Here is a 12462-nt window from a genome sequence, read left to right as displayed (position 1 = left end):
ACTTAAAATGGTGATTTTCTTGATATGTATATTCTCAGTGATTTCTCTCTGAACTTTTCCAGGAATCCATGGGCAAGAGCTATGATGGGAGGGCTTACGTTATTACTGGCATGTGGAACCCCAATGTACCAATATTTCTGGCACTTAATGAAGAAACCCCAAAAGGTAAATTTTCTCAGAGGATTCATTATTACTTGCTTTAAATTTTATATTATGGTCAAGGTTGTTTCGCTGCATTTTTAAAAATTCTGGTGCTTATTTAAAATGAAGTTATTCTCATTTAGATTTTAAAGTTTTTTTTTTTCTTGAGAGATTTTATTTATTTGACAGACAGAGATCACAAGTAGGCAGAGAGGCAAGCAGAGAGAGAGGAAGGGAAGAGAGCCCGAAGCAGGGCTTGATCCCAGGACCCTGGGATCATGACCTGAGCCGAAGGCAGAGGCTTTAACCCACTGAGCCACCCAAGCGCCCCTAGATTTTAAAGTTTTTAAATACTGTATGCATTTATGGGGAAAACGTCCACTATTCAAACGAATCTACCACAAAGGTATGTGAATTAGTTTTATTAGATTACGTAGAAAGTATCTGGTGTTTGTGTTTCATATGTTATAGAATTATTTGAGGGCAATGACAGACACAAACAACTGTGCCACCTAGGTGCTCCTGTTTGGTCTTCTATTAAGGGATTATGTATTTTAAAGTTTATTTCCTCTATTAAAATAAACTTTCTATAATATTATATTAAAATAATATTCTTGGGGTTCCTGGGTGGGCTTGGTTGGGTGGTCAACTCTTGGTTCTGTTGAGGTCATGATCCTCCTGGGTTATGAGATCAAACCTGTGTGGGGCTCCAATCTCAGGGGAAGCTTGCTTGGGATTTTCTCCCTTTGCCTCTCCTCCCCTTCGTGTGTACACATGCATGCTCTCTCAAATAAGTAAGTCTTAAAAAATATTCTTACTTGAAAGATAATGTATTTTATTTTATTTTTAAAAAGATTTTATTTACTTGACAGAGACACACAGCAAGAGAGGAAACACAAGCAGTGGGAGAGGGAGAGGGAGAAGCAGGCTCTCCGCCAAGCAGGGAGCCCAACGTGGGGCTCGATCCCGGACCCTGGGATCATGACCTGAGCCAAAGGCAGATGCTTAACAACTGAGCCACCGAGGTGCCCCAAGATAATGTATTTTAAATGTAAAATTATTTCATAAGGCAGAAAAAAACACCTGATTTCTAAAATTTCCAAATGATATCCTTGAGATTATAAATTACTCAGAGGATTCATGAATCAGAGTTTGATTTTTACAGAGGAAGTTAAAGTTCTGGAGATGAAATGTCTTGGATCTTTTCACTAAACCACCAAGTTGTGTATTCTGTTTTATGTTTTGTGTTACTGTCTCTTAAACTTTGACAGTACTCCCCTTGGACTTTTAAGGCCTGCCAGGACAAGTACAATGTCTAGAGAATCCTTGTTTCTCTTGAATTGGCAGGTAGAATTTATTTAGAAAGAATGTAATCATTTTTTGTTGAATTTGATATTAATAGAAGTACAGTTGATGTGTATAAATGTTGTATAATTTTTTTTTAAAAACATTGTTGATGGTTTCTTCTAATGATAGGCTTGTTTATTTGAACTTTAACTGAGAACTAAAAATGCTAGACAAAGTAAATTTTAAAAATATTTCAAAAGTAACAAAGAAATGACGATATGAATTAGCCAAACCATAGACTGAAAAACCCAATGAGGGGTGCCTGGATGGCTCAGTCACTAGAGGGTGAGACTCTTATTCTCAGGGTCAAGAGTTCAAGCCTCATGTTGGACATGGAGCCTACTTAAGAAAAAAAGAAAAGAAAAAGATAAAGAACCACCCCCTCGCCCACTGAATCTCAAGCAGGATAAATAAAATAAAACCCATATTTCAACCTATCATGTTGAAACTAAAGAAAACCAATAGACACTAGCCCAGAAGATTCTAGATTCTTATTAAAGGAAGGCTGTGGCCAAGTAAACCTTTTAAATAATAACTGAAATTTTGACTGATAATATACTCTTGCCTAAAACTACTTGCCAGGCTCTGATACAGTTCTGTAACTGTACAGAACTATTTCATCAGAGCCTTAGTGATTTTCCTGAGCATGTGGTGAGGGGACAACGAGGATTCCGACAGATCTCCAGGGACTTCCCTTAAAACATACACCATTTAAATATTCATGTAAATAACATGTTCCAATAGAAACGTAATATAGTGAAGGTTGAGAGTCTCTTCTGATTTGATAGTTCTTTCCATGCGACTCACCAAAGTGAATAATTTCTTCTATCTCTTTTTATAAGATAAAAGGACAAATCCTATGAATTTCTAGAGGCATTCTGGGAAATTGGAAAGATAGTTTTATTTTAAAAGATATTCTGAATATTTTACCTAATTTTTATATTAAGAACCTGATCTGGGGAAGGAAAATTAAGATTTCAGAGGTGATTTTGACCATTGATTTAGATAGGGACATGAGTATTGAGAAACATACTTGGAGAACGTCGTCATCTATTTAATCAAACCTATAATACAACATTTACAATTAAACACAGAAAGTGACAATCTGATTGGAAAGAACCTTCTTGGGAAAACTTAACAACAAAGCCAGCATAACATACAGTAAATTTCTGCCACAGATAAGCGAGTGTACATGACGGTGGCAGTGGATATGGTCGTCACAGAGGTCGTGGAGCCTGTGCGCTTCCTTCTGGAGACAGTAGTACGTGTGTACCCTGCGAATGAGCGGTTTTGGTATTTCAGCAGGAAGACTTTCACGGAGACTTTCTTCATGAGGTTGAAACAGGTAGGATCTTTTGTTCTTTACTTGTAATAACCTATATATATTTTTCTATTTTTAAAAAATTTTTATTAATATATAATGTATTATTTGCCCCAGGGGTACAGGTCTGTGAATCATCAGGTTATGTATTTCACAGCACCCACCATAACACATTTTCTGTTCTTTTTTAACACTAAGATAATTTCTTAAGTAGTGATAAAAAGTGACAAAAACTTCTCAAATAATCAAGTGATAGAGTCAACCAATAGAATATTTGAAAAATCTACATCTACATCTAGGTCATGTAAATTTAAAAAAAAAACCCAGCTCTGTTTAATAAGTATGTACTCTTTTCACTAGAAACTTGTACTGTGTATCTGTGAGGTATCCACATACATAAGAGAAATACTGATTTATAGGTATAAAACAACATCCTATTATATATAATTATTTAGAACCAAAAAGACAGGGCACAGAAATAGCATATCTTTATAAAGTTATAATGAAAAAAATTTCCAAGTAACACCTGGGATTAATTTTCATAGTTATTTCTACCATTATATGAATACATTGTATGACTTATCAGTAAGATCATAAACTATTTTAATACTTAATTAACAAAAGTGGAGTTTCTCTGACATTCCTAAATTAGGCAGTTAGTAGGTAAAATACATAATTTTTGTTTTGTAGTGATGGAAGACGGTACTAGTGAAAAATAATTTGGATTGTAATAGGGTCTGTTTTGTGAAATGAGGGTAAAATGCTCTATTTGAATAATGGAAATCCTTTATATACTATTTATACTTCCATTTCCCAAATGTAGTCATGCTTTCTGGTTGATAGACTGCAATATGTGAAATGTAATGTGGTAAAAGCAAGTATCAGCACAGTGAACAGATAAAGAAGCTGCTTACCCATTTTCATAAAAAAAAAAAAGTCATTGCTCAGTTAGGCTTCATATACTACCTATTTTTTTTTTTTTTTTAGATTTTATTTATTTATTTGACAGATAGAGATCACAGGTAGGCAGAGAGGCAGGCAGAGAGAGAGAGAGGGGAGGAAGCAGGCTCCCTGCCTCGCAGAGAGCCCGATGCGGGGCTCGATCCCAGGACCCTGGGATCATGACCTGAGCCGATGGCAGAGGCTTTAACCCACTGAGCCATCCAGGCGCCCCCATATACTACATATTTTGAAATTACTGTGTTTTTTGTCTTTCATAAAATTATCAGAGTGATGGTTTGATACAACTTTTATTACTATTTGGATTATTTCCTTTTTTTTGTAGCATATTCTAAGGAAGATTATGTGAACAGTATTCAAAATATTAGCCTCTTGAGTATCTTTGCATATTTTATTCTGGAATATTTTCCTTCCTCCCTCCTTTCTTTTCTTTGCTTTTTTGGTAGCTTAATTGTTCTGACTATCAAAGAATTCACTTGTCATTTTGAACTGAAGGATTATTCAGAGTTGTGTGAGAGCAAATAAAGGCTCTATATAGAAAGTGGTCATCATTCTTCCCAGTGACCATTAATAAATTATGATGTGAATTCTTCTTTCTTGAGACCTGATAAAAAGTTAGCTTCTTCCCATATCTATCTATATATCTTCCCATATCTATATATCTATATCTGTATACTATATCTATATATCTATGCACACACACATTTATGGCAAGGTAAACAAGAGTACTAAGATTTATGTATTTATATACATTTAAGAATATATGTATTAGAGTAGATTTTTATAATTAAATGTATTTTCACATTTTAAAAACTACTGATGTTGAGTGACTGAGTAGCAAGTAATAAAATATTAAAAATACCGCCCAAGGTCATTTCATGTGAATTAAGAAGATTAAATCAGATTTACTTATAATATTCAGCTCTACTAAATGTGAGACAGATGTATTTTTTATGTAAATTTTTAATTGTGAGCAATTTTATGCCACAATATTAGAAAATGTAGATGAAATGGACAAAATCCTCAAAAATACAGTTTATCTAAATGATGGACATAGGGATAAATAGAAAATCTGAATTGCCATATGTATAAAATATGTTGAATATAAAATTAAAATTTTTCCTACAAAGTGAACTTGGTCTGAATGCCTTCAAACACCTACACACTTATGAAATACACACACAAACACATGCACAAACACGTACACATACATGCACATACCAAGCTACACAGGCTTCCCCTGAGAATAGAGAAGGAAGAAATACTCCCTGACCACATTTTATCAGGCCAGAAAATAAATTGACGTGAAAACCTGACAGAGAAACTACAAAATGGAAAAACCACAGTAAGCTCTCTCACATGAACTCAGATGTAGATTCCTAAACAAAATATTTGCACACAAGATTCAGCGATTTATAAAATGGATAATTATATATCATGACCATGCAGGTATGGTTTTAAGTTGTTATTTAAGTTCCTGTTAGTTAATGTACAGTGTGATATTAGTTTCAGGTGTACAGTGCAGTGATTCAACACTTGCATACAACATCTGGAGCTCACAACAAGTGCACTGTGAGACTGATTTAAATGAATATCAATATGAAAAAGGTGGTTTCTAACTTTAGTGGTATAATCTGTGTTCAAGAAGAAGTGTGGAAAGCTGTGGAGACTGAAGGCATACCTGCCCTGAGCAGAAATAATGAAAAGAATTGAAATCTAGAGAAGTTAAATGAATTATTAAAATTTAAATGGATAATTATTGCAAGAATGGAAACTATAACTTCTTACTGAAAGTCATGCTATGCTGCAGGAAGGCTAAGCTAGTTTTTTTCAGTATTTCAGAGACTGGGTTGTTTTGTGGCCATTGATAATAATTTGGAGATGTTAGTCTAGACTAGACAACCTTGGTAGAAAGAAGGAGTTAAGTGAGCATCTAATGCAGTTCAAGGTTACCTTGGAATCTCTGGGTCCAGGCCATTCCTAATGTAAATGATTCTGGGTGACTGCACTTGCTGAATAACCCCAGACAGTTCTCTACTCAAACAGGATTAGGTCAGATTCCTGGGGGATAATAACAAACCAGATGGGATTCCCTGTATTCTGTTCCATTGCTCTTTAGGTCTGTTTTTAGACCAATACCACAGTCTTGACCACTATAACTTTTTAGTAATTTTTAAAGTCTGATGTTCAAAGATTTCTGAAGTTTTTCAAAGTTTTTTTGTCTCTTTCACATTTTTTGTATTCTCTTCAGAATTTTAGAAATAATTTGTCAGTTTGTAGAAAATCCCAATTTTTAAAAATTATTTAATTTTTAATTATTTCTTTTAAACATATAGTATATTTTTATCCCCAGGGGTACAGGTCTGTGAATCGCCAGGTTTACACACTTCACAGCACTCACCATAGCACGTACCCTCCCCAATGTCCATAACCCCACCCCCCTTTTCCCACCCCCCCTCCCCCCAGCAACCCTCGGTTTGTTTTGTGAGATTAAGAGTCACTTATGGTTTGTCTCCCTCCCAATCCCATCTTGTTTTGTTTAAAAAAATCCCAATTTTGATTGGGATTGCCTTATATCTATATATCACTTTGGAAAGACTTGCTATATTAACAGCATCGAGCCTTTCCCATATATGAAAAGCCTACAGCTAATATCATCCTTAATGGGGAAAAAAACAAGAGTCATTCCCCTAAGGTCAGCAACAAGACAAGGATGTTCACTCTCACCACTTTTATTCAACATTGTATTGGAAGTTCTAGTCACAGCAATCAGACAACAGAAAGAAAAGACATCCAAATCAGTAAGAAAGAAATAAAATTTTCACTATTTGTAGATGACATGATACTCTATATAGAAAACATGAAAGACTCCACCAAAAGCTGCTAAAACTGATAAATTTGGTAAAGTCACAGGATACAAAACCAATGTACAGAAATCTCTTGCCTTTCTATATACCAATAATGAAGCAGCAGAAAGAGAAATGAAGAAAACAATCCCATTTACAAATTGCACCGAAAATAAAAGGTTACCTAGGCATAAACCTAACTGAAAGAGGTGAAAGTCCTATACTCTGCAAACTATAAACCACTGATGACAAAAACAGAAGATGACACAAAGAAAAGGAAAGACATTTCATGCGTAGGGATCAGAAGAACAGATATTGTTAAAATGTCTGTACTATCCAAGCAGTCTACATATATAATGCAGTCCCTATCAAAATACCACCAGCATTTTCATCGAATTAGAATAAACAATCCTAAAATTCGTATGGAACCACAAAAAAAAAAAAAAAACCCAAATAGGCAAATCAGTCTTAAAAATGAAAAGTGAAGCTGGACACATCAAATTCTAGACTTCAAGTTTTATTACAAAACTGTAGTGATCAAGGGAGTATGGTACCGGGGCAAAAACAAACACATGTCAATGAATCAGAATAGAGAGCCCAGAAATAGACCCATGATTACAGGTCAGTTAATCTCTGACAAAGCAGAAAGAATATCCAATGGGAAAAAGACCATCTTTTCAACAAATGATGCTGAGAAAACTGGGACAGCAACAGGCAAACGAGTGAAACTGGACCACTTTCTCACACCATACAGAAAAATAAATTCAAAATAGATTAAAGACCTAAATGTGAGACCTCAAACCATAAAAATCCTAGAAGAGAACACAGGCAGTAATGTCTCTGACATTGGTTGTAGCAACTTTTTTCTAGATAGATCCCTGAGGCAAGGGAAACTCAAGCAAAAATAAATTATTGAGACTGCATCAAAATAAAAAGCTGCTGCCCAGTGATGGAAACCGTGAAACTGAAAGGCAGCCTATGGAATGAAAGAAGATACTTGCAAAGGGGTTAGTATCCAAAATATATAAAGAACTGATACAACTCAGCCCCCCCCCCAGTAATCCAATTTAATTAAAAATGTGCAGAAGACACAAACATTTTTCCAAAGAAGACATACAGATGGTCAACATACACATAAAAGATGCTCATCATCATTTATCATCAGTGAAATGCAAGTCCATACTACAATGAGATGTCACTGGATACCTGTCGGAACAGCTAAAGTCAACAACACAGGAAACATTTGTTGACAAGGATGTGAAGAAGAAGGTAACAGGGTTCCTTCTTCTGTTGGTAGGAATCCGAACTGGTGCAGCCACTGTGGAAAACAGTATTGAGGTTCTTCAAAAAGTTAAAAATAGAACTGCCCTATGATCCAGCAATCACACTAGTGGGTATTTACCCAAAGAATACAAAAACAGTAATTTGAAGGAATGCAGGCACCCCTGTGTTTTCAGCAGGATTATTTGCAGTAGCCAAAATATGGAAGCAGCCCACGTGTCCATCAACTAAGGAACGGATAAAGAAGAGGTGGTATATACACAATAGAATATTATTCAGCCATAGAATAGAACGAAATCTTGCCATTTGCAACAACATGGATGAAGCTAGACAGTATAATGCTAAGTGAAACAAGTCAAAGACGAATACCATATGATTTCACTTATATGTGGAATTTAAGAAACATAACAAATGAACAAAGAGAAAGGAGAGAGAGAGAGTGAGACAAACAAGAAACAGATTCTTAATTCTGGAGAGCAAATTGATGATGATTGAAGGTAAATGAGAGGATGGGTGAAATACATGTTGGGTATTAAGGAGTACAGGTGACATGATGTGCACCAGGTGATTAAAAATAAAAACTTAAAAACCACTATCAAGCCTTCCAGTCAGTGGACATGGCATATTCCAAGCTATATAGCTTTTCTTTAATTCCTCTCAGCAGTGTTATGCCACTTTTAGTATATGGGTTTTATTCATATTTTGTTACATTTGTCTCCAAGTATTTAATATTTTTATGTGACTAAAAGATACATTTTATAATTTTAAATATTTGGTTGTTCATTGCTAGAATATAAACATTTGCTTTTTGCATATTGACCTTACTTTCTGTAACCTTGCTAAGTTTGTTTATTAGATTTTATAAATCCCTGGGTGTTTTTCATATACACTATGATGTCCTCAGTGTATGAAGACAGTTTATATCTTTCTTTCTAATCTGAATGCTTTAATTTCTTTTTCTTATCTTGCTGAGTGTTGGGTTTTATGAAATATTTTTTTGTGTGCATATATTGAAGTTATTCCTTTTTTCCTCCATTATTGTGCTGAATGACACTGATTTTTTGAATGTTAAGCTAACTTTGCATTCTTCAGGATAAGCCCCATTTATCCTAATACCATGATGGTATTCATTTTATATATTAGTCATGATAATCTTTTTATATATAAGCTAGATTTGAATTAGTAATACTTTGTTAATGATTTTTATGTCTATTTTCATGAGAAATATTGGTCTGTAGTTTTCTTGTAATGTCTTTGTCAGATTTTAGTAGTAGCTTAATGTTCTCACAAAATGCATTGGAATTTGTATTTTCTATTTGCTTAAAGAATTTAAGATTATGCTATTTTTTCCTTAAATGTTGGGTAGAATTCACCAGTGAAACCATTTGGGCCTATAGCTTACTTTGTGGGAAGGCTTTTAGTTATCAGTTTAATTTCTTGAGTAGATACTGTGTTACTTTGTTTATTATTATTTTATTTCTTTTTGAGTTGTGGTGATTTGTATCTTCCAGGAAATTTTCAGTTTAATCAAGAATATTGCTTAAAATATTGTCTTATTTTCTTTTTAATGTCTTTAGGATTTGTAGGTTCTTCTTTTATTTCTGACATTGGTACTTTATGTATTCTCTCTTCTTTTTTAAATTAGCCTAACTGGAGGTTTATTAATTTTATTGACATTCTTCTCTCAAAAAATCAGATTTCGATTCATTGTTTTCCCAGTTGTTTTCTGTTCATTCCTTTTGTTTTCTTTGTCATTTCTTTTTTCCCCCTCCTGCTTTGGATTTAACTTTTTTTCTTTTTCTAGTTTCTTCATGTGAAGATTAGATCCATGATTAAAATTTTTTTTTCTGATGCCTTTTCATTTTTTTTTTAAGATTGTATTTATTTATTTGACAGATCACAAGCAGGCAGAGAGGGAAGCAGATAGAGAGAGGGGGAAGTAGGCTTCCCACTGAGCAGAGAGCCCAATGTGAGGCTTGATCCCAGGACCCTGGGATTATGACCTGAGCTGAAGGCAGAGGCTTAACCCACTGAGCCACCCAAGCGCCCCAGCCTTTTCATTTTTAAGGTTATAACTTTACCTGTTACTACTGCTTTAGCTGCAACCATAAGACTTGATATTTTGTGTGTTCATTTGATTTGAAATATTTTCCATATCCTGTATTATTTCTTTTGTGATATGGGTTGTTTAGAAGTGTATTGATTAATTTCCAAATATTTGTGATTTTTCTAGGTATCTTTCTGCTACTGATTTCTAATTTTGTTTCATTTTGATCAGAGAACATAGTCTGTGTCATTTGAATCCTTTTAAGTTGTTTAACCTTACTTTATGACTTAGTATATGGTCCGTCTTGGTAAATGTTCCAAGAGTACTTATAAGGAATGTGTATTCTGCAGTTGCTGAGTGGAGTATTCTATAAATGTCAATTATATTAAGTATTATGCAAGGGCTTTTCTGTGAAGTCTACTCAGTTATCCATATATTCATTGAGATTTCTCCATTCTTGTTGAGTAACAACTACTTCCATGACTATTACTATAAGCAGTAGTGGTGATAGCAACTATATTACTACATGCAGTATGCTGTTCTAAGCATTTTAAAAGTATTAACATGTGTAATCCTTGGTACCACCATTGTGGTGTACATGCCATTAATATCATCATTTTTCAGATAAGCATTTAGACACAGGAAGATTTTTAGTTGGTAAATGAGGAATTAAACCTAAGAAGTTTGGCCCTAAAACTTACACTTGTGAAATGTTTATGAGAAAGGGGAAATATGCTAGTCATCACACTAAAATTGGGAATTTTTTTTTCCTGTGAAAAATTTTCTCTATGACTCCTGGTCATTTTTGTTATATTTTACTTCAACTTGTCTTCTTTACTTGCATTATCTTTGACTGTTGACATCACTAATTACATTAGTATTATATGTGAAGAGTTTAGAAATAAGATCTAAAGACTTGTAACATTTGAAACATGGGCAGTGCACTTTACCCCTCTAAGAAAACAGGCTCTTAGCTGCTGAAATGAAGTGATGTATGATTCTGGTCTGGGAAGAGCATACTGCTTGTATGGAATCATTTGGAAGCTGCTTGCCCAAAAAATGCCTGCTCCAAAAGCCTTTCTAATACTAATGAACATCTGGTATCTTACTATTTGATGCTATTCCACTGCTTTAAAGATTTGCTACCTGTTAAAATGCCAGCATCCTTAGGAAATAGACCTTAATAACTTTTACCAGCTATATTGTATTCATTGTTGATAAATTTAATAACCCTCTTTCCTTAGGCTAGATTTTATTAGAGGACAAGGTTAAGAAATCAAGAGGGCATTCCCAAGTGATGTGTCAAGTGTTAGTGAATTCAGGAGAGAGGGCCAAACCTGTATAGCTTATCTTATAGTTTTTCTGAGATGCCAGTACTCATTTTAGAAATGATTTTCAGTGCTTAGTTTATTAAACATTTATTTAGTGCAAAGTGTGATAGGCACTGTGCTAGACATTGGGGATATGTGAATGAATAACATATGTTCTCTGTCCTTAAGAAGTAAGAATGTAGTGGTAAAAATATTTTATCACTAGGTAATACATGTGACTATAGAAGTATATGCAAAGTATAGAAGTCATGTTCACCAATGACACGTTCGACTGAACTTAGTTTTCCTGGGGTTGTATTTCAGTTTACCATTTCCTGCATGTTAAACCTTAGGCAAGATACTCCTTATCTCTGAAATGTGGAGTTTTATTATACCACCTTATAGAGTTGTTGAAAGAAAACTTTGTTTTCCTTAACTATGATTCACACCACTTCTAATAACAGATGGTGGGTGTTTTCCCATATCAGTCAATCATCCAGCTCTGTGGATACCAACTGGGTGTCCTAAAATGCAGTTATGACACTACCTGGAGTTAGCATAGACCCCACAGGTTAAGGGCTCAGTCCCTCTACCCCCAACTTCGGACACCAATTTTAAGTCCAGTTTGACACATTTACTTTTGACTAAGTGGCTTTAAATCGGAGGTTCCCACAACTCCTCTCCTCATATTTGATAATTTGCTAGAATGGCTTGCTGAACTCAAGAAAACAGTTTAATTACATTATTGTTTTATTATTAAAGACTATAACTCAGGAGCAGCCAGATGGAAGAGATGCATAGGGCGAGATATGGGGGAAGGGCTGTTTATTGTGGAGATTTCATGCCCTCTCCAAGCCCACCATCCTCCCAGCACTTCTACATGTTCATCAATCCCTTTATTTAAACTAGTCCCTTTATTTATGGGTTTTTATGGAGGCTCTGTTATATAGGCATGATTGATTAAATCACTGACCGTTAGTGATTAAATCACTGATCAGCCCCTTTCTCCTCCTCGAAGGGTGGGGGGTGAGTTTGAAAGTCTAATCACACTGTTGATCACATCCAGCCCTTTCTTCCCCCTAGTCTTTAGGGGTTTTCCAAAACTCACCTCATTAACATAAACTCCAGTGTGGTTGAAAGGGACATGTTAGGAAAAGATGCTCCTTTTACCTTTATTGCTCTGGAGCTATTATAGAAAATGGGACAAAA

The 12462-nt window shown here is 34.8% G+C and overlaps 1 protein-coding gene across 6 annotated transcripts in view; it reads left to right on the top strand.

Moving 5' to 3' along the window:
• Positions 1-12462, top strand: part of RABGAP1L (RAB GTPase activating protein 1 like) — a 763170-nt gene that overhangs the window by 130182 nt on the left and 620526 nt on the right. For all 6 annotated transcript variants that reach the window (XM_047704248.1, XM_047704249.1, XM_047704250.1 and 3 more), the window contains exons 9-10: positions 63-165; positions 2667-2833. In XM_047704248.1, the coding sequence (XP_047560204.1) occupies positions 63-165; positions 2667-2833 (270 nt within the window). The remainder of the gene's footprint in view (positions 1-62; positions 166-2666; positions 2834-12462) is intronic.

This window comes from Lutra lutra, chromosome 15, assembly GCF_902655055.1.
Source record: "Lutra lutra chromosome 15, mLutLut1.2, whole genome shotgun sequence".
Lineage (NCBI taxonomy): Eukaryota > Metazoa > Chordata > Mammalia > Carnivora > Mustelidae > Lutra > Lutra lutra.
This window is presented reverse-complemented; position numbering and strand designations above follow the sequence as displayed.